Source organism: Mytilus edulis, chromosome 8, assembly GCF_963676685.1.
Source record: "Mytilus edulis chromosome 8, xbMytEdul2.2, whole genome shotgun sequence".
Classification (NCBI taxonomy): Eukaryota; Metazoa; Mollusca; class Bivalvia; order Mytilida; family Mytilidae; genus Mytilus; species Mytilus edulis.
Window position 1 is genome coordinate 9,360,647 of NC_092351.1, and position 22,032 is coordinate 9,382,678.

Here is a 22,032-nt window from a genome sequence, read left to right on the forward strand (position 1 = left end):
GTAATGTATGAAATTCTATTTAAATAAGAGTTTTCATGATAGTTTTCATGTAATGGTAATCAGTAAAAGTATAATATCTTTTAAGGAGTCTACACTGTATGAAAATAAATCGAAAAAGCGAACTTGGTTATTATTTATGACTTATCATTTACTACTATTGATGTCACGTCTTTTGTTTTCTTCAGCAGAATGTATGAGTTCAAGTTTTCAATAATATCTGTGTACAAAAACAACAATGCAACAAGCAATAAGAGTAAATGATCTACAGTCATTGGATGATTATATTGCAAGTGGAGGAGATGAAAATGGAAACACTCTACTGCATATCGCCATTGCAGTCTCTGCTGATATTAGTATTATTCAAACTCTTCTTGAAAATAATGCTGATCCAAAACTGTCAAATAACAATGGAGAGTGTCCTCTGCAATGCATACGACAAGATGATATTCAAATGATAGAAAATATTTTAAAATTAGAGAAATCGTTCGATCTTAGAGATGAAGAGGGGAATACCTGTTTGCTCACAATACTGAAATTTAAAAAAAGATATATCGTAGACATTGAGCAATTTTGGACAATGATAATACAAAACAGTAAGTCTCTGAACATTGATTTCAACATCAGAAATAAATATGGCGACACCTGCTTAATAGAAGCTGCACGTGCTGTATTTATGCCGGGTGTTAGTCTACATATCGAATTTATCTTGGACAAATTAGAAAATGTAAATATTCTTATTAAAAATCGAGACGGTGATACATTTTTGCATTCATTTTGCCGTTCGGTAGCTACGGAGGTTGAATCTGAGCTAATACAGAAAATATTTCTAGGACAATTGAGAAACTGCCCATAAGCTTTATTAAAGCAACTTCTGTCATGCAAAAATAACACCTGTGATACTCCTTTCCTCCAATTTACACAGAACACAAATACGATCATTAATGTGGACTTGCTCAAATTATTCATTGCTGCGGGTACAGACATTAATGGTAAAAATATAAGAGGTGAAAGTGCTATTCATAGAATGGTAATTCGAAGTGAAGGAGAATTTTGTTGCGAAGACGAAGACTGCAATGCAAACATAATGTATTTAGTGCGTGAAGGAGCTGATGTTAATGCGCAAGACATTACTTCGTCGTCACCAATTATGCTTGCTAACGAGTCAAGAACTATAAAGGCTCTATTGAACGTAAATGCGAGTGTGAACATACCAAATAAATTTGGTCAGACTCCTTTAATTCTTAAGTTGACCAGCAACGAAATAAATACTTCAGTAATACAAATGCTACTTGAACATGGTGCTAATGTTAATGCGTTAGATAACTACCACAGCAATGCTTTACATTACCTTGCATGGGAAGGAGCTGGAACAGAAACACTAACTATTTTGAAACACTTCGGGGCTCTAAGTGTTCCTGACAAGTTAGGTCAATTACCATGCCAGGTTGCTTATTTTAACCGTTACAAGGAAGCATTTGATAACTTATGTTTGTGCAAAACTAACGTTCACGGTGACGTAATGGCTAACTTTTGTGTTAAAAGTGAAACAAGACTAATACAAACGTTCACGGACTTGCAGTTTGAAGATTTAATAGAACGGTTTAGTAGATTTCGTGGTAAACTGAGATCTACACTTCTCAATTTACCAGACCTTGGTCATGTGTCATTTCAAGAAGAAGCACACATGATTTATGCTTTTGTCAATAACCTAGTTAGCAATTTGTGCAGACAAATTGCAGAAACAGATAGACTTTTAGCGAATATTGTTGTCGAATCAGGCAGCGTGGGTGAAAGAACAAAAGTTGGAAGACCAGATGAATTTGATTTTGTATGTATTTTTCAAGAATTTAGTAGACTTTGCGAAGTAGATGAAACTCTCTCCTCTGAAAATCCTGGATTTGCATATTTGAAATTAAAGTCAGAATATGTTAATGGTATCGATCAAGATTATTTTAATGCCGATGGGTATTTCCAGACGCATTCTGTTTGGCATAAGTGTCAAACATTACTAACAGAACTATTGCAAATAGGTAATTTTTTCAGTCATCCAAATGTAGTTTACTGTACAGAGCAAAGAACACCAAACTTTACAATAATGAGACCTACATGTCATTTCTCATTTTATTGGTCAGGACCATATTTCAAAAACATGAAAATAAACGTTGATTTGGTACTAGCTTGTCAAATAGAAGGGTGGTGGCCACAAGCAACGAAACTGGAAAATCTGCCCAGTCAACTTCAACGTAATGCTCTACAAGAGGGGTGTATACTTATACTTCAAACCGAAATGAATGAAAATAAACACCAACTTCGAGTTTCTGCTTTGAATGCCGAGACAGCCTTGGTGAAATTGTTACCTCAAGTAGCTCGAGATGCATATGTTGTTTGTAAAATACTCTGTGATGAAAGAATATGTCCAAGTGTATGTGAGGAAGGAGAAGAAGATGACTGTCATGACTGTAAAGAATATGTTACCAGCTATCAACTGAAGACGTGCATGTTTGAGGTCTTTAACAATTTTTATAATGAAAATATATCTCATGGAGAGGCAAATTCTGAGGCTAACCTTCAGGACTTCACAGTTCAAATTCTCAAAACATATAAGAAGTATTTAACACTAGAAAACTTACCGTCGCATTTATTTCCCTGGCAAAATGTGTTTACATTTTTAACATCGTGTCATTATAACGACGAACATCTGCGGGTTTTATGTTCGATGAGGAAATTGTTCACGACAATAATACTGGTGCTTTTAGGGGAACCACAAGACTTCAACGATGTTGATGTTGAAAGTATAAAGAACCATTGGAATGAATCAGAAGATGACAACATGATATCGGCAACAGAATATTGGAATAAATCAGAAGAAATGATAAGGGAATTAGAGGAGACGTAAAATTAAATAAGTTCTTTTCTGTCGAATAGTTTCAGAAAGTTAAATTAAAAAAAACAGAAACGAAAAATAAGTATGTAAATATAGTTCTGTTATAATAGAACCTTTGGTATTTTAGAACCGCACATATATGATCAACCTAGCTACGATTTTAAGACATTTTCTCCCCATTGTATGTGTATTATTATCACCCTTGGTTCGATCGACAGCTAAAAAACAAGGATTGCCAACAAAAGATACCGCGTGAATTTGTATGCCTATTCTTTTATTTTCATTTTGACAGACATCAGTTATTTACCAGCCATCGTCTAATGACATAGGTTACAATCAACACTGTTAATATGTGAAACTGTTTGAGCTGGAAAATGTGAAGTAAATTTGTTCGGAACAGCTTTTTTGTCTCAGTTTCTAAAGGTATATCTAGGGAAGAACGAATACGTGAAAGTTTGTACAGCAATTCTGAAACAGAGCAGTGTTACTGATACTCGACTATACACATTTTAAGAAGGTTCATTTTCGAAAGGTTTAAATGAGAATAAATCTTTTTAGCTAAAATAATATGTTTTATTAACCAATTTATTGGCGCATATTTGTACTACCTTTTCTATTTAACTTCATTTCTCTACGCTTTTGTATATTTTAGAGAAACTATTCATCAAAATGCTAGTTCTGTTAAATATTCGTTCAAACAATATTTATTTATTTTTTATTAAACAATATTAATAAATCAATTGGTTTATATCAAAATAATACATTTTTTACTAAATCGACAATACAAGATAGATACTTCACTGATACAGGGACTTTCTATTTTCTTAGTATAGAAAAAGTAAAATCATAAAAATACTGAACTCAGAGGAAAATCTAATCGGAAAGTCCATAATCACATGGCAAAATCAAATGACAAAACACATCAATAACGAATGAACAAGAACAGTCATATTCCTGACTTGGTTCAGGCATTTTCAAATGTAGAAAAAAGTTGATTAAACATAGTTCTATAGCGCTAAACCTCTCACTATTTTGACAGTCTCATCAAAGTCCCTGACTGATAAGTAATCTCATCAAGACCTCAATGTATCGAATATAAGGCTTAGTGGTATGTGCAAATATGAAATACATAATTATGTAATATATACAAGAATGTACTTAGCAACACAATAATTAAAAACTAACATTGGTAATCCATGTTTCGTTGATCTCCAAGGTTTTATTGAATTCTTGTTTAAAATTAAACAAAAGATACATTTGCTGAACATCAATTTCTGTTGACTGCATCCGAAAAGACATTTGGCTTTATTATAATGTTCTAATTATTCAAACCATGCCAACGTAGCTTTATATATCCTGATTAAACAAAAACAAATGTGTTGTAGGGGTAAATTCAGTAAAGAAATATACGTCATCAGGGACCGCCAATTTGGTGGAGAGCTTTCTTTATAAAACTGAAGACATGTGCTCTTCTGATTGGTAGATAATGTTTGTAATAAATATTTTTTGGTAGATAGATCAAAACTAGAGTTGAAAAAAAAATGCTAAATGTACTTATTTTTTTCCCCTACAGGGTTGACAAGTAATGGGGGTCAGTATAGGAATTCAGTACGAATCTAAATTGTTTGTAAACAAGGCCATGTGAATGCTCAAAAATGCCGCATGACTCTATGCTTTTATTGTTGCAAAAGATAGTGCTACATTTGTATTTCATGGATGATATATGAAAGATTCTAATTTCTACAGGTGAATCAGGTATAAATTTATTTCCATACCTAGATTAGCATTTAAGGTGGCACGGTAGTATTTGCATTCCAGAATTTAGGTTGCTCTTTTGTGTACCCTACTTAGGTAAATGTATCTAAACAGTGTGATTGGACAAAAAATACAGTATCAACTGAACATACTTTCCCAAACTGAGGGATGAATCAGGTGTAGAAAAATATGAAATAATAAATAATTTTACATACAGATGAAAATGAATTTTTGAGAATTTGTTTTAAATTTTGTATTCACTGCACCATAAAATACCTAAAAGTACTAGTGGCCTTAGGTTTTTAAAAATAGCAAAAAAAAAAGTAAACGGTCATGATACTTATTCAAATTCATTTCTGAATAGTAAAATGAAAGTACTTCAGTTAACTGTGAATGTAGAATTTTTTGCAGTGTTAGAAAGTGGTGAAAATTCTAAAAAGGCTATCATTATCCCTTATGGGCAAGGAAATACTACCGTGCAACCTGAAGGGGGATATATACTTTTACACTAACATCAATAAAGGAACTTTTTTTTACCTATGCAATTTGTTAGTTTATCAATAAAAAGTTGATTAAGGGCAACTATGATAAAAACAAGCCTTAAATTCCACCCCTGAGAGTAAAAATTGCTGATTCAGCAAATTTTGCCTGATGTGTAGGTAATAATGTAAAAATTTACGTAGAAAGTAGAACTTCATTATTTTTATGTAACTTGCAAAACATTTTTAATTATAAATGCTCGCTCTAACTTTTCGCAGTGTCTGACACATGTGCAACCACTGAAATTTGAGACGCGACATTCTTCTGTTGCATGTACATCCTATTATTTTCACCGAAATAAATAAATTGCATAATTTCTTATTTTGTTCATTACAAGTACATTTGTACAGCTATACTAGTTTTCTTGAGGTTTAATTTGTAGTTCTGACGTAAAATGACACCAGTAGGAGCTTTTGGGGAACCAGTAAGTGGTTAAGGGGTTCTTACTTAGTCATTTATCTCTCATATTGGTCTGAAATAGAGATAGAAATAGGGGTTTCTGTACATTGACTAGACATTTTTTTTCACAAAGAATGTATTTATGATGCTATATCAGCAAGATTAAATGGTTTATTCATTTTCAATGCAAATACCATTAGTTGTTAATATTTTCTGACAGTGAAAAGTACAATAGAGGCAAATTGATTATGTAAGGGGACATAAATCAACTTAATGCATACATGAGAAATAGACAAACAGTCAACTTAGAGATGTATTCTAGTACATGTATTGTCAAACAGATTTTGGAATAATAGTTAACTGCAATCTAAAGACTCTTGTTGTATTACCCTCATAATCTGGAAATGTTTAAAGTAATATAAGGCATGCTGTAAAATGTGGAATGGACTTTAATATCAGTTTTCATGATTTGGTGCTTAAACTGTTTCTTTTAGTCAGATTAACCATAAACATAGTTGGCAATCCAATAATTCCTCCTGAATCACCATGTTTGACTTCTGTGTTGATTTGAAACATAATATATTTGGGTTTTGTTCACTCCTTAAGTAAAAATGGTAAAATGAAGAAAAAGTAATGTTTCGTTTGTTTTGGTAAGAAATGAGTGCAGACTAGTATTCTTTATTGTAATATGTTCTAAAGTAAGAAGTCTATGAATCATAGGTGTCATGACTGGTTTCAAGTTTGTTATGTCTTGGTTAAGGTGGCACGGTAGTATTTGCATTCCAGAATTTAGGTTGCTCTTTTGTGTACCCTACTGAGGTAAATGTATCTAAACAGTGTGATTGGACAAAAAATACAGTATCAACTGAACATACTTTCCCAAACTGAGGGATGAATCAGGTGTAGAAAAATATGAAATAATTTTACATACAGATGAAAATGAATTTTTGAGAATTTTTTTAAATTTTGTATTCACTGCACCATAAAATACCTAAAAGTACTAGTGGCCTTAGGTTTTTAAAAATAGCAAAAAAAGTAAACGGTCATAATACATATTCAAATTCATTTCTGAATAGTAAAATGAAAGTACTTCAGTTAACTGTAAATGTAGAATTTTTTGCAGTGTTAGAAAGTGGTGAAAATTCTAAAAAGGCTATCATTATCCCTTATGGGCAAGGAAATACTACCGTGCCACCTAAAGGCAATGGGAGATTTTTTTTACTGAATTTACCCCTGTATTATAATTATCAGAGTTGTCCTTCCTTTGACGATCATAGAATGTTTTACTAAAAATGGCATTGAGGATAATTTCAAAATAGTTAAAAAAAAAAAGGGCAACAGTAGTATACCGCTGTTCAAAACTCATAAATCTATGGACAAAAAAACAAAATCGGGGTAACAAACTAAAACTGAGGGAAACGCATTAAATATTAGAGGAGAACAACGACACAACATTAAAATGTAACACACACAGCAACGGACTAAGCATTAGACAACATCCGATGAGAATAACCAATATAAGATCAAAACCAAATACATGAATTTGGGATAGAAAAGTACCGTGAAACGTCTTATAGTAATGTGAATTCACACAGTTTTCTTTGTTTTTTTTAGAGCGGGCAGATTTTGGTATATAAATTACAGTACATTTTTCAAAAGCTAAAATACTCCAATAACAAATAATAATGATTACTTGAGAAATTGTATCTTTCAAGATAATACAGAACATATGAGAATAGTCTAAGAACATACAGTAGACTAACAACAGATTTTTTTTCTAAAGTGTTCTCTTGTTAAAAAAAGAATGAGAACAAAAAAAGAACAAGCACTGGTATGTTTATTATAATGCATGGATTTCATGACATGATTATTTTGAGTAGAATATTCATTTTATGAAAACTTGTATGATTGAAATAATTGACATGATCATGATATGATCAAGGACAAAGTATTACTATACTTACTATTAAAACCTTTTTTTATTTACTGTAAACTTAGAAATTATTGCGATTTAAAACAAATAAATATCCGAAATACGAGATTAACTATTGCAATTTCAGGGAAATCTGAATACACAGATATATGTACCACATGAGAGTTCTTATAACTGCGATACTCACCCAGTCGCATTATTCGCATTTTAAAAACATCTTGCCATAATTTCTGTAATAATTATGTTGGGTCATTAATCCGATTAATCTATAATGTTATCTTTTTATTCATAGATATGCATTGATACTAATAAAACTATCCACAAAAGTCAGAATGAAGTAAATTTAAGAAATTATAGGTCATCATATGGCCTTACAAAATGATCGTAACAATACCATCAATAAGATTTAATCATTAAGCATTAAATCAATTAATAAATTTAGAGTATCGTCTGCTAAACTAGAGTTAACTTTTCTTTAATTTTGACGGACTTAAGCGTCTTTTGTTAACCTACATTTTTCATAAGCGGTTTTCCACTTTCATTTGGTATAAAATCGCATGCTTTTCCTGATTTTGATTTGAACTCTGAAGGAACACAAAAACCCACCTAGCCCACCTTTGAGAATATTTTTCTGGTGCTTCTTGTATATTTTCAGATATTGTCAAAAGAAGCGTCATGGATTGGGCAGAATGTTACCTGAGTACATAGTTTAACTGAAGGGCTGAATTTATCACAGTTGGCGTCTGGTAGCCCAGTCGCTAGTTGGAGAAAACATATGATGGTTACCCGTCAATGTTTTTATCTTGGAAATTAATGAGAAATTGTTGATGAATGCAAATTCGTTGGCCGGTTGATACATAGTTGAACTGGCCTAATAAATCCATGACAAAAAATTGTCAAAATTCACACTTACTATTTGTTGTTTTTTTATGATCATATATTAGTTTGTCTTACAATTTGTTTTCATTTGTATAACGAAGTTAATCTGGAGGCGTTGGAAATATTACGAGGGATTTCAACGAATTTGGGTTATCTTTTATCTGGTATATCGTATTCCTAAATTGACTTCTATTGGTTTCTTTCGAATATTTAATAAGTGAATATATGCATTAACTTAAGGGTCACCATACGGCCTTCAACAATGATCTTAACCAATACCATTAAGTGAATATATGCATTAGCTTAAGGGTCACCATATGGCCTTCAACAAATATCGTAACCAATACCATAAGTGCACACATACAAAATGATTGTGACAAGTATGTGTTTATTATTTTGTTGTGTACCTATCAAATGCAAATATTGTTTGTAAATGAACAAAAGATACAAAATAATATTGAAACGGTATAAAATATAAAGAAAATAATTGCTAAGTAACTGTTGTAATTATATATTGAGAAAATCAATCTTTACCACGCCTAGTTCCCACGGTCATATGATAGTATACTGATGTACAGAATTCAGTCAAGATGTACAGAAAACAATATGGAGGAAGAAATTAGCATTTTAAATACGATAACACTCATAAATATGTCTCCAATACAATTACATCTTAAGTATATAAACTGAGAACTTCATTGCTATATCTGTAACTTGTTTACGTAACAAACACTTGTTATAGTCACCTTAATGCTCAATTGTTCCTCTCTTGTTAATTGGTTGGTTTTAGTTTATGGGTTAAAACCGTTTTATCACGTCTTTGGTGTTCTGTCTATAGACTCTCATTATGCGTCGTAATACATGACTTGCAAATCCAGAAGTAACATAGAAGTATGGAACTCTCGTCTACAGTTACAAAATTTAGTAATCTATATCATATTGCACATTTACGTACATAATAAAAGATATTTGGCCAAATTTATCAATTTGACATTACAGTGGTATTCTTGAAAATCGCCTGTCCCGAATCAAAAGCCCGAAATTCATTGGTTGTCGTTTTTTGCTTTGTTACATATTTGTATTTCGATCCTTGCTTGTACATTATTTAGACCGTTAGTTTTCTATATTGAATTGTTTTACAATTGTGAATTTGGGGCCTGTCAATGCTGACTATGCGGTATGGGCTTTGCTCATAATTATTGACGGCCGTACGATGAACTATCATGGCTATTATTTTCTGTGTCATTTAGTCTCTTGTGGAGAGTTGTCTCATTGGCAAATTGGCAATCATACCACAATCATACCACATGTTTCTTTTTTTTTATATTAATCGATACTAACATTTTTATCAATTTGAGATAATTTCATGACTTACTTAACATGTATTGTTATCTAGTTATTAATATGAGTAGTCTGATATCCTATCAATCCCTATATGTTTGCATTGTACAAGTTTGTGGTTATCTGTTTCTGTTGACCTGATGCAGACACTTATAGTTGGTTCGTTAGTGGAAATTTGGAAACAGCCATACTTTCAGCAATGACAAGTACTTTTAGATACGAACTTTTGGTTCATGTGTTTATCAGAGTTTTTCTGCTTGAGTGGAAACCTCTTCAAATGACTTTTTCAATTTGTTTTTTTTTTTTGTTTTTTTTTAAGTAATTTTCTAGTGCTGCTTGGTTGAATAACGCTACTGCTAATGACATGGTTTATTGATATACATTTCTGTTTTTAGTTAATAAAAGAAAATATTAAGAAACTTGGTTTCCAAGTCCCTCGTGCAAATATGACTTTGGATGTTTTTTCTACTATTCTATTTATTTCCCTTTTGGACCAAAAATGCAACAGAATTGACCTCTAGCTTTCAATACACATTTCCTTTCTGGGGCATTCCTGATTATAGTAAATCCAGAAAAAGCGTTTATGTGAGCACCAATAGTATAAAGTGTTGCTGTTGTGCAGTTATCCTACTCTATGAGGAGAATTGGAGGGTTAAACGCTTACAGAAAGGTCTAACAGAGGGACGAAAGATACCAAAGGGACAGTCAAACTCATAAATCTAAAACAAACTGACAACACAATGGCTAAAAATGAAAAAGACAAACAAACAACAGCACACATGATACAACATAGAAAACTAAAGAATAAACAACACAAACCCCACCAAAAAAACATAGGGGTGATCTCAGGTGCTCCTGATCCACATGTGGCACCCGTCGTGTTGCTTATGTGGTAAATAGTCTAATTCGGTAGGTCACATTCATGAAAAGGAAGGGGATTGTAGTTACGACGTAAGGAACATATCCGATATCATTTGTGAAACGGTTATTCCATAACGGTCAACCAACTCGTGATATCGTCCGTAAAATTTACGAAGGGATGATTTCAACTTCACCATTTTGGAACTCTTGGTTTAATAGTTTCCTTGTGAGCAGCATCCCTCTATCAAGAAAATCATGATAGGAAATACAAGCACGGAAATATCGTATCAATTGGGAGATATATACCCCGTATGCAGGTTTGCTGGAATAATGCTACTTAGAAATAAAAAGTTCAAAATTGGACAGCTGGAATCATCTGTTTTGTCGTAAAGTTTTGTTTTCAACCGACCCTAATTGTCAATTTCTAGATGTAAGTCAAGATATGAGGTCGACTTAACTGTATCTGTAGTATCCTTTATCTCTAGCTCGATGGGATAGATGCGTTCCACATAGTCACCAAATTTTGAATTATTTAGTGAAAGAACTTCATCTCTATAGCGGAAAGTGGAGTTAAAGGATATTGCTAACTTCTTATCTTTCTTCCTCAGAAGTTTTTGCATGAAGTCAGCCTCATAATTATAAAGAAACAAGTCGGCACAGTTTGTTCCCATTGGAATGCCGACAGTCTGTTGAAAAACACGTCCTCCGAACGTAACAAATATGTTGTCAATCAAGAAATCAAGCATCTTGATAATATCAGTTTCAGAGAATTTTTTGTTTGAATCAGAGTGATCCTTTACAAAGTAGGATTTATCCCACCCTAAGACAAGATATTTGTATCAATGTTGGCCATTCTTTTTTATGAATCAAAGCAATACCAACTCTTTTAATTTGTCTTTTAGTTTGGAATGTGGAATACTTGTGTAAAGAGTAGAAAAGTCAAATGTTTTAATACTGTTACAGGCTGAGAGAGAGTTAGATTGTATGTACTCCATAAGATCTTTGGAATTCTTAAGTATCCACATCTGATTCACGCCAACTCTAGAATAGTTTCACAATAACTTTGAAGCCCGTCTTTGATTGCTGATAAAATAGATGTTAATAATTTAGAAAAAGGTTTCGTAGACGACATTTATCGATTAACAATTCAGATCACCGTAACTTCTGATAAATTATGACTTCTTGGTCAAATTGCTAGTGAATTCAGCATCTGTAATTAAAATTGCACAAGATTTGCAGCCTTTGGTCTCACATTTCAAAATGCGACTGTGTTGTTGCAGCCTATGGTCTCACATTTCGAAATGCGACAGTGTTGTTGCAGCCTTTGGTCTCACATTTCAAAATGCGACGGTGTTGTTGCAGCCTTTGGTCTCACATTTCGAAATCTCGGAACATTCAGTATATGTCTAAATCACTCTTAAGATCAAGTGGATGTTGTTGGTTGAAGTCAGCTGTATCAAATATGTTTGTTATTTGCTTTATCATAAATGAAGCTGTTACTTTTCTGTTTCGATTTTAGCCACGTTTTTGTCAATACCTGATTGCAGGTTTTTCTGATCATTGTAAAACGGTGAAATATTGCTTTCACATGCTTGTCCGTTTATATTTGATGATTACTTTCTTACCTTTGTTTTTATACATATATGTCTATACATGCAAAATTTGATACACTTAAAACTAAAGTAAAAATTGCAATGAAATGAAATGTTGAAAATGAATCGTAGTGTTTGAGTTTGACTTCATTGAACTAATATATTATTTTCTAAAATTAGAATAAAAAGCATTAGTCACTTTGATAGAAAGTGATAAATTTGTCAGTAAAATTTTAACAAGAAACAAAACACAGTGTGACATGACACCATATTTATATTAGTATACACGATAAAGAGGAAATAGTAGACGATATCTGACATTTTATAACGTTCTCCCACTAGTTGTTCTCATTTTATCACGAAAATAGTCTTATGTTTTGGAAATTAGATATTTATGTGTATTCTTACTACCATTAACCCCTATCCAGGTAGATTAAATATGACACATAGGTTTATTTTCAAAAGAATATTTAGGTACTACGAAATAGATGAATTTAAAAACGGTTGAAGGTTGTATTCATAGTATTATCAATGTATCGCATACGAGTATTCATTTAAAGTACATGTATTACAACGGTTACTCACTCTACCGGACAGGGGTGAGATTTTAGCGGCTGGTGACCATAAAGACATTGATGTTTTATTAAATTTCGATACAAATGAATTAATTACAAAAACTTAATTAAGCTCTTTACAGAGCTTTTAACTGACACAAGATGTTAGTATAACAGACATGATGTGATTTGCGAGAACCGGTACAGATTTTAATCTAACTGGTAAATCAAATGACTTGTATAGAAATAAGAATAATGATGTAGTTCGATTGCAAATCGAACATATAGATATAGGGAGATGCGATATGAGTGTTAATAAATACAACTCTCAATCCAAGTAACAATTTATAAAAATAAACAGTTTAAGGTCAAAGTACGCCTCATCACGGAGCATTGGCTTACACCGAACAGCAAGCTATACAATGCCTAAAAAATTATAAGTGTAAAACCATTCAAACGGTTATGTCCACCTGACACCAAAAGACGAAAAATTAAGTAACTAATGATCATCGTTAGGATAGAACGTAACATGAACAAAACCATATAGCATAGAGGCCATTTAAGCACAGTCTTGACAAAGACAAAAACAAATTAATCGAGAAAATTTATAACCTGATTCATGTTAAAAAACAATCCAACGTAAAACAGCAAAATACAACAAAAAAAACCTGGGACAGGGGTGTAACAATCAAATGTTATATCCGTTAGAGCTTTATTAAAGTTTACAAACTGCAAAAAAAATCTTATAAGAAAAGAATAACACTTTATGTTATTGCATGAAAGTTATTTGATTGTTACGGATAATAAAATAATATCTTTTACATCAGAGAATCATTAGTTGTGTTTGTCCTGTATTGAAGCACTTTAATATCCCTTATCAATTTACAAATCTTTAATATAACGATTAAACGAATCCTCATTATCTTCAAAATAGTGGTCTTATCTAAAATGTCAAGCCATAAAATGCTTGACTGTAGATTATTGCCGATTTGCTAAAGTAAATCATTACAATAAAATATTTAAAATGTAAAACATCGCAATGTATGTTTAATTTATGTGAAAAAAAGCATGCCAACAATATAATTCAAATATATCAGGCTGAGTATAATATATTATATGTTTTCAACAATGATTGATGAAACAACAAACAGTAGTTTCTCCTAGTTTATAAATATGTTGAAAGCTACACGATTCCAGCCATATTTATTGTTAAAGCAACCAACAGTAGATTCTCCTGTTTTATACATACTGTGAAAGTTACAAGATTCCAGCCACAATGATTGTTAAAACAACAAGCAGTAGGTTTTCCTGATTTAGTATTATGGTGAAAGCTACAATGTTCCAGACACAATGATTGTTAAAACAACAAGCAGAAGGTTTTCCTGATTTATAGATATGGCGAAAACCACAAGAATCCAGCCACAAACCGAAGATTAGGACGCTATAGAGATTTTACCAAGTACCTTTGACTTTTTTCAAAAGTTAGAAACCTTCCACTCGTGTCATATCTTACTCGTATAATAACAACTATAGAATTCCTACACCTTCTTATAAATCATAAACCCAAACGTTGCATCGCAACATTTTACACTTTAATTAACAAAACCATACACTAAGAAAAATACACAGCCATAAAATAATTTAACATGTACTTTATGCTGTTGAAAATCACAATTGTGTGATTCAGGATTAAAAATGCGTTATTTCTGAACCAGATCTATCTTTGCCACTGAATTATAGAAAAATATTATCCAACAAGCAACCAATCAATCAATCTGATAAATCCGAACAATGCTAAGCAAGCACTGATTGCATAAACACTTCATTTTGCAAACCAAATTAAATCACATAAAAAAATAGTTAGTTGTAATGTATTGCCATTAAAATTTAAAAATTAACTTTAAAGATTTGAACAAATTGCGAGGAATGAAATCCTATTTTATCACACAAAAATATTAACAAGGATGATGATCATACAAGTATTTTATAGCTACACGAGAGACTCAAACAACATACACTTAAGAACTTTACTTTAATAAATCAGGTTGTTAAAAATACATAAATCATAAATCATAGATTAAACATATATAACTAAGTATGATATACTGATAAAGATTTTTTTTTGCTTTTCATGCGCCTCGAACAAATATTAAACAATTAATGTTATCTATATAACCGAGCTTATTGTGCTTCTTTAAATCTGTATCCATTTCCTCTATAGTTGAATCAAGGCAATTAAATTCATATTTATCATTTATTTCTGGTATATTTTAATTATAGTGTGTATTAACATGTTTTTACTTTTATTTGCTGAATAGCCGTGTTTACATAAAAAGTTATAATATGACTGTTGAACGAAGAACCACACTATAGTAATTTCGTCTTAAGCAATTATTGTTCACCGTGTAGACGTCAACAATTAAAAAAAAACTAACCGTATAGTCGGGTACAGTCTCTATTTTCATTCTCAATTTTATTCCTGAGTCAGAAAAAAAATATTTTGCACCACGGTTTCATCTAAGATTGCAACACAGTATATATAAAAAGTAAATTCACAAAAATACTGAACTCAGAGGAAAATCAATTCGGAAAGTTCATAATCAAATGGCAAAATCAAATAACAAAACGCATAAAAACGAATGGACAAGAACTGTCATATGATGTATTATGTCCAGGATTAAGTATGAAGATTTAGTACGCCTAGGATCAGCTGATCCTATCTTTTGTTAAGTGGTATATTTGTAACACTCCCAAACGTGTCCTTCCCCCCAAACGTGTCCGATTCCCCCAAACGTGTCTTTTCTCCCTAAACGTGTCCGAAATGTACAATATTCCCCAAACGTGTCCGAATTCATAACCCCCAAACGTGTCCGATAAATGTTATTCGCCAAAACGTGTCCAATATTTAACGCCAGAACGTTTCATGTCTTTTAGCGTTAATACATGTATCTCCTAAATAAAATCGCTGATAACGTTGACGACAATTTTATAATGGGGACACAGGTGACAAAGTTTTTATTTAATAGCTTTATTTAATTAAATGGAGGTTTTTAATGAATATCATAATTCAAAATTTAATCTGTAATTGTTAATTAATTTTTGACTGAAATTGCTTATTGTTCAGTTGCAAGTATTTCAAACTCATTAAGAGCGAACCTGCACATAGTCATAGAGTTGAATTAATCGGTGACTTTGTAAATTATTTTGTACTTATAAACTCCAATGATGCGTTTTAAATTTATCCGAATATTGCCTGGCGGGAGTTAAGCCGCATTTTTTTTTAAACTTTTGTTAATAGTTCTCCATCTGAATTTGTGTGTATTTCATAAACTCATCAAATCATAAACTGGTTATCCGTTTTTTTGATAAATTTTAGGTTTCCAGCATCACTAAAGAGACACGATCAAGAGACATAACGTCCAGTGCCAAATATTTCATGCATTGGTTTTATAGATTCTTTTTATCAATATGAATGTTATGTGATCAACGCCGGTTATTAGTGGTTACCGTAATTACAAATTTAATTTGCACTGTATAAATTCACTTTCTAGACTGTTGATAGCGTATTGTCCAGTTGCAAGTACTCTATGGATATTTAGAGCGAAATAGTTTTACATTTGCTGAATAAATTAACTTTAAACTGATGATTGTATATTGTCCAGTTGCAAGTATTTCATATATATTAAGAGAGAACATAGGTTACAAGTTTTTATTATTTTACATTTGTACTGATGCATTTATTTTAGAATGTTGATCGTCCAGTTGCCGGTGTTTCACAATATTTAGAGAGAACATACAAATTTTAATGTTCAGAGAAAGGGACACTTTCATCCGTTAACTGTACAGTTTAACTAAACATGTTTGCTTACAATTTACATACGACATAGCCGAAATGACGCCCCCACTTTTATTTTTCGTGAAATGGTAAAATTAGTATACATTAATGGAATAGCAATAACCAAATAACGCTTGATATGGACACGTTTTTGGGATTGGACACGTTTGGGGGTTTGTTGAAAATCGACACGTTTGGGCGTTTATACAAATCACACGTATTGGCGATGTTTTTAACTAGACATGTTTTGCAGTTCAGTGACGTCAATATGGACACGTTTGGGGGAATCGGACACGTTTGGGGGGAAGGACACGTTTCTGAGTGTTACATATTTACTATGCAGTAAATTTAATATGTTTTTTTCATTCGTATTAAAATGTGACAACTCAAAATCTTACAATCCCCAGCTGAAAACCGAGGCTAACATTATACCATTACAAAAGCTTTGAAAGGCATTGAAGAAAGTAATTGTTATCCTAAGTGTTGCATGCTTAAACGTGCTAGCTATTTCCAAGTCTTAAAAGTCGATCGTTTGGTCTTATCAATTTGTATGGAATTCTCGGAGTTTGAAATTAACAAGGAACAAATATGTGTAGACCTTTTTTAAATTATGAATACAAATCAGCTTTCTAATCAAATATATATCATTATTCAACAATGACTTCTGACGGATGTCGCATTTTCACTACAAGCAAGTAATTCGAATATACAAGACTCAAATATTTTATCTCCTTTTTTTCAATTTGGTTTTATTTGTTTTTTGAAACATTTTCTGAAAACAAAATTACTGTTGTCCATTTCAATAACCGGTATTGTATTAAAGTTTCTATTAACCTTATATAGATTGACACTTCACAACTAGATCGAGCTAGAAATTGTCATGGATTTTAGGTTGATATTCTACCAATCAACATTGACGGTCTTTTGAACAGTTATCCGTCAAACAGTACAACACAAATTAACATTGTAACAATATAAGGTACAGGTAAGGAGATACTATCATATAATAAAGTAATCTTATATTTCCACCAATTAATGATGCTATCAGTCTATTTTGAACGGTACTTAAGGTGAAATATTCAAATTTAAAAAAAAAGTCATTTTATTTCTTATACAATACAATGTTAACGGTTTAAATTCTTTAGAATGTTTTTATTTTTTTCAAAAAAGCAATTATTAACTTTTAATAACATTTTAAATAACATCTTCATATAATATTCAATTACATCTAGTATATCAGATGTCTTGAACAGCTTTTTAATTTGACCATTTGGTTCTGAAAGCATACTTCGTATGAATCATACGAACAGGAAATAGAAGGATCATGCATTCAGCTGACATAAAGGGGTCTATCTCGTCTAACGTCAACCTCTAAGTTAGACTGTCACTGTGTAAGTCGTCATATAAACATATAGAAGATGTTGTATGTTTGCCAATGAGACAACTATCCACCACAGTTCAACTGAAGTGGGTGTAAGCAATTATGGGCAAAGGCACGGCATTCAACAATGAAAACCTGTACCGTTAAGACGGCTGTAAAAGAACAGTATAACAATATAACACATTAACAATTCAATTGGGAAAACTAACGGCCTAACTTTGTAAAATAATTTACGAAAAACAAATAGAATAGACATGAATCAACGACAACGATGAAACTACAGGATCTTGACTTTGGACAGTCACATAAGGAATATGTTTAGCGGAGTTAAAAATGTTTGCGATCTCTCAATCCTCCCCCTAACGACTTGGGTCTTTTGATGGAGCATTGCTTTTTAATTTATTGTCGTTTTATTAGATAGTTTATTGTACAATAATACTTGCTCATGCTGGTAGTAATATACTGAAATCAGCACTTGAAAAAGAAATTTGAAGATCCTGATTTGATTTTCAGCGATTAGAACGAAGGCTTACATTGATAATGTCTAGGCAAGTAAAATTTTTATCATTTTGTTTTAACAAAATTATGGTTTCATACAGAAAAGAAATTGAGAACGAAAACGGCGAATATGTAAAAGAGACAACAACCCAGCCAAAGAGCAGACAACAGCCGAAGGTCATCAATGGGTCTTCAATGTAACGAGAAACTCCCACAACCAGAGGCTTCCTTCAGCTGGCCCCTAAACAAATATGTATATTAGTTCAGTGATAATAAACGTCATACTGAACCCCGAATTATACACAAGAAACGTAAAATTAAAAATCATACATGACAAAGGCCAGAGGCTCCTGACGCAAAATGTAGCGGGGTTAAACATGTTTTTGATATCTCAACCCGTCCTCTATACCTCTAGCCAATGCAGAAAAACAAACACACAACATTAAGCCGGTTAGTGTCAGGGTGAAGTTTTATTTTTGAGTCGTTATAAAGACTGAACTAATTTGTTATAACGACCTACCTTATCTAACTCGTTGGTGTATTTGGTTGAATTGTTTTACATTTTTTCATGTCGGGTCATATCATTATTTGACTTTACGGTATGGGTTTTGATCATTGTGTTGACAACCTTCGGAAACCTTCACGTTATGTAAACTCTGTTGATATAATATATAGCTTATTCTTTCTATAACTTACTGATTATAAAAAGAGTACTAACAAGTTAGAATTTCTTACCAGAATACCCATTTATCTGTTTATGTTATTGCATCATCATGTTATCTTGTGTTAACTAAGTGATTACATTAACACGTATCACCACCCTAAGCGCAACAAAAATCTGACAGATTTTGTTTGAGTCAAATCAACCCGGAACGTATATAAACAGTATAGTATTTCTTCTGATGCAGTAATAAATAAGCAATTGACACCTATCAGGATGAATCTTAGTAATAAACTGTTAATAAATTATTTTTACTTTTATGGTATTAAAAAAATCTTTACACATAACAAACTTGAAAACAAACACAGAATTTGAGGCCAAAATACTGTACATTTTCTAATAGGAATATACACGGTATCAACACCTTTTGATATTGTCGTTCAACTTACTGGAACGGTTCCAACAACAACATTAATCCTGTTTACCTTATCCATGTCATTTTCTTTTTTTTCCTCACAAAATAAAGGTCCTTTTTACACATCCTATCACAAAAAGAAAGAAGCTGAAGATTTCATGTCACTGGGTGCCCGTATATTCTTCTGTTCGGCCATTCGTTATATACATTATATGTCCTCTGTTTTAGATTTTCATGGCATTGAATGGTATTTGTAATCTCCTGACATAAGTTGTGTTTACTGAGTGAGCAATCGCTATAATTAATAGGTTTTGAATGAAAATTTAAATTTAAATGGAAAATGAAAATGGGGAGTGTGTCAAAGGGACAACAACCCGACCAAAAAGTAGAAATCAGCCCAAGGCAATCAATGGTTCTTCAACACAGCGGGAAATCCCACATTCAGAGGCAACACATGTTAAGTCGGTCAAAAATTTAACTAAAGCCGTATGCATTTTAAGATTTATCAACATTATACTATTAATTTCGTTTGACGTAAGACGTTTCTTTGCGATGTTTCAACTAATTGTACCTCGATATAGAATAAAATTGAGAAAGGAAATGGTGAATATGTCAAAGCGACAACCACCCGACCATAGAGCAAACAACAGCCGAAGGCAACCAATGGGTCTTCAATGTAGCGAGAATTCCCGCACCCGTAGGTGTCCTTCAGCTGGCCCCTAAAATATGCATAATAGTCAACATAAGAAGCTATGTCATTTTGGAGAGATACGATCTACCCAATCTGATAAATAAGTAAAATTACTAAGAAAAACAGAACTCAAAGGAAAATTAAAAAACTGAAACTCTCTCATCAAATGGCAAAATCAAGAGCACATCAAAGAAAAAAAGATGTATTTATTTGGCTGTGTTGTGTATATTGAAAAAGACTCGGCAATGTCCGCTACGAAAAAGTAAAACCAAAAATAAATACTGAACTCCGAGGATTATTCAAAACGGAAAGTCCCCAATCAAATGGTAAAATCAAAAGGTTAAACACATCAAACGAATGGATAACAACTATCATATTTCTGACTTGGTACAGGCATTTTCTATTGTAGAAAATGGTGGATGGAACCTGGTTTTATATATAGTTAAACCTCTCATTTGTATGATAGTCGTATCAAATTCGGACGGGGATCCGAAGACAAATCAACATTCTTCTGTGATGCGAGTTTCACAACTTTACGACAATGTATAGGGTTTATTGGTGGCCTGATACAAAGAAAAATTGTTCGCCTTTTCCAACATTTCATCAACTTTTCGTGGCTCGTCTTGTTCCATAGAAATCGACCAATTATGAAAAACCAATATTTGTGGTGTCATTTTTGTTATTTGTGTTCTCGTTCTGGATATGAATGAAAATACTTTCAACTGGACGTTATCTGAATAATAATCGATTAATCGCGATCAATATAATTGAGGTTCCTGGGATCCATATAGATGTTACAAAAAAGTGTTATCAATGTATGGAATTTACGACCAATAAATAGGGCCTTCATATTTTTACAAAATATACAGAACAACTCAAAAATCATTAGCTAATTAATAAATAATAGTGTTTTCCTCTTTGGTATGTATGTACATACAGCCAATTTTTTCATGTTTGTGACATACAGTGTACACTACAAAAAAAACCCACAAAGTGTAAAGAAAGATTTGAGTTCAGACATAATGATTGTTTATTGCAGTGCATATGCATCATTTCTAGGGAAATATCTTGAATTCTTCCTCGGTTCATCTTATTGGCAGTGTCAACAAGTGTCAACAAGAGCTAAGTTTAAACATCTGTATCGATTGTTATAATATAAATATCACATCGCAAAACTGTTTCTCCTTTTTTTTTTTGAAAGGTATAATTCGTGCTAGTATCGTCCTTAGTAATTTAGACAATAAATTAGAAATATGAAATTACTTTTCTACTTTAGTGTATAACCTCGATTCTTTAGCATACGACAGAGTACATCTCAGATGTACATTACGGGCAAATGTGAATTGAAAAAAGTGACTATAAGTATCATATTTCTGGTTTAAAAACATATATTCGTGATATATTATGAATTTTTAGATAAAAAGGAACGTTATAAAATGTCAAAATATCAGCTTTTATTACCCTTTCAAAAAGTGTAAAAGGTTTGGTGGGCTACATACTCAGGTGTTCAGGAGATATAGTATTCCTTCTTTATATCACAAATTATAATATGATCTTCGTCAGCTTTGTGACTGTTCGATGTCATTACCTACAAACATTAGAATATACAAGACTTTAAAAAAATAAGATGTCTTTAGTAATCATCGCAATAATTCTATTGATTGATTGCTTGTTGGTAATTAACTCACATTAAAGCACTCTCAGTTTGAATTGTTGGAAAACACTGGAGTACCCTAAGAGAACCAATGACATTCGACAGAAACACTTGCAATCATATAGTCAATTGAAATAGGGATCGAACTCACAAACTCAG

At 32.2% G+C, this 22,032-nt stretch overlaps 1 protein-coding gene across 1 annotated transcript; it reads left to right on the forward strand.

Annotated features, from left to right (window-relative positions):
• Window positions 1–1,024: 1,024 nt before the first annotated feature.
• LOC139483934 (uncharacterized) lies at window positions 1,025–2,896 on the forward strand. Its single transcript, XM_071267658.1, has one exon. The coding sequence runs from the start codon at window positions 1,025–1,027 to the stop codon at window positions 2,894–2,896; it is 1,872 nt and encodes a 623-aa protein (XP_071123759.1).
• The last annotated feature ends 19,136 nt before the right edge of the window (window positions 2,897–22,032 follow it).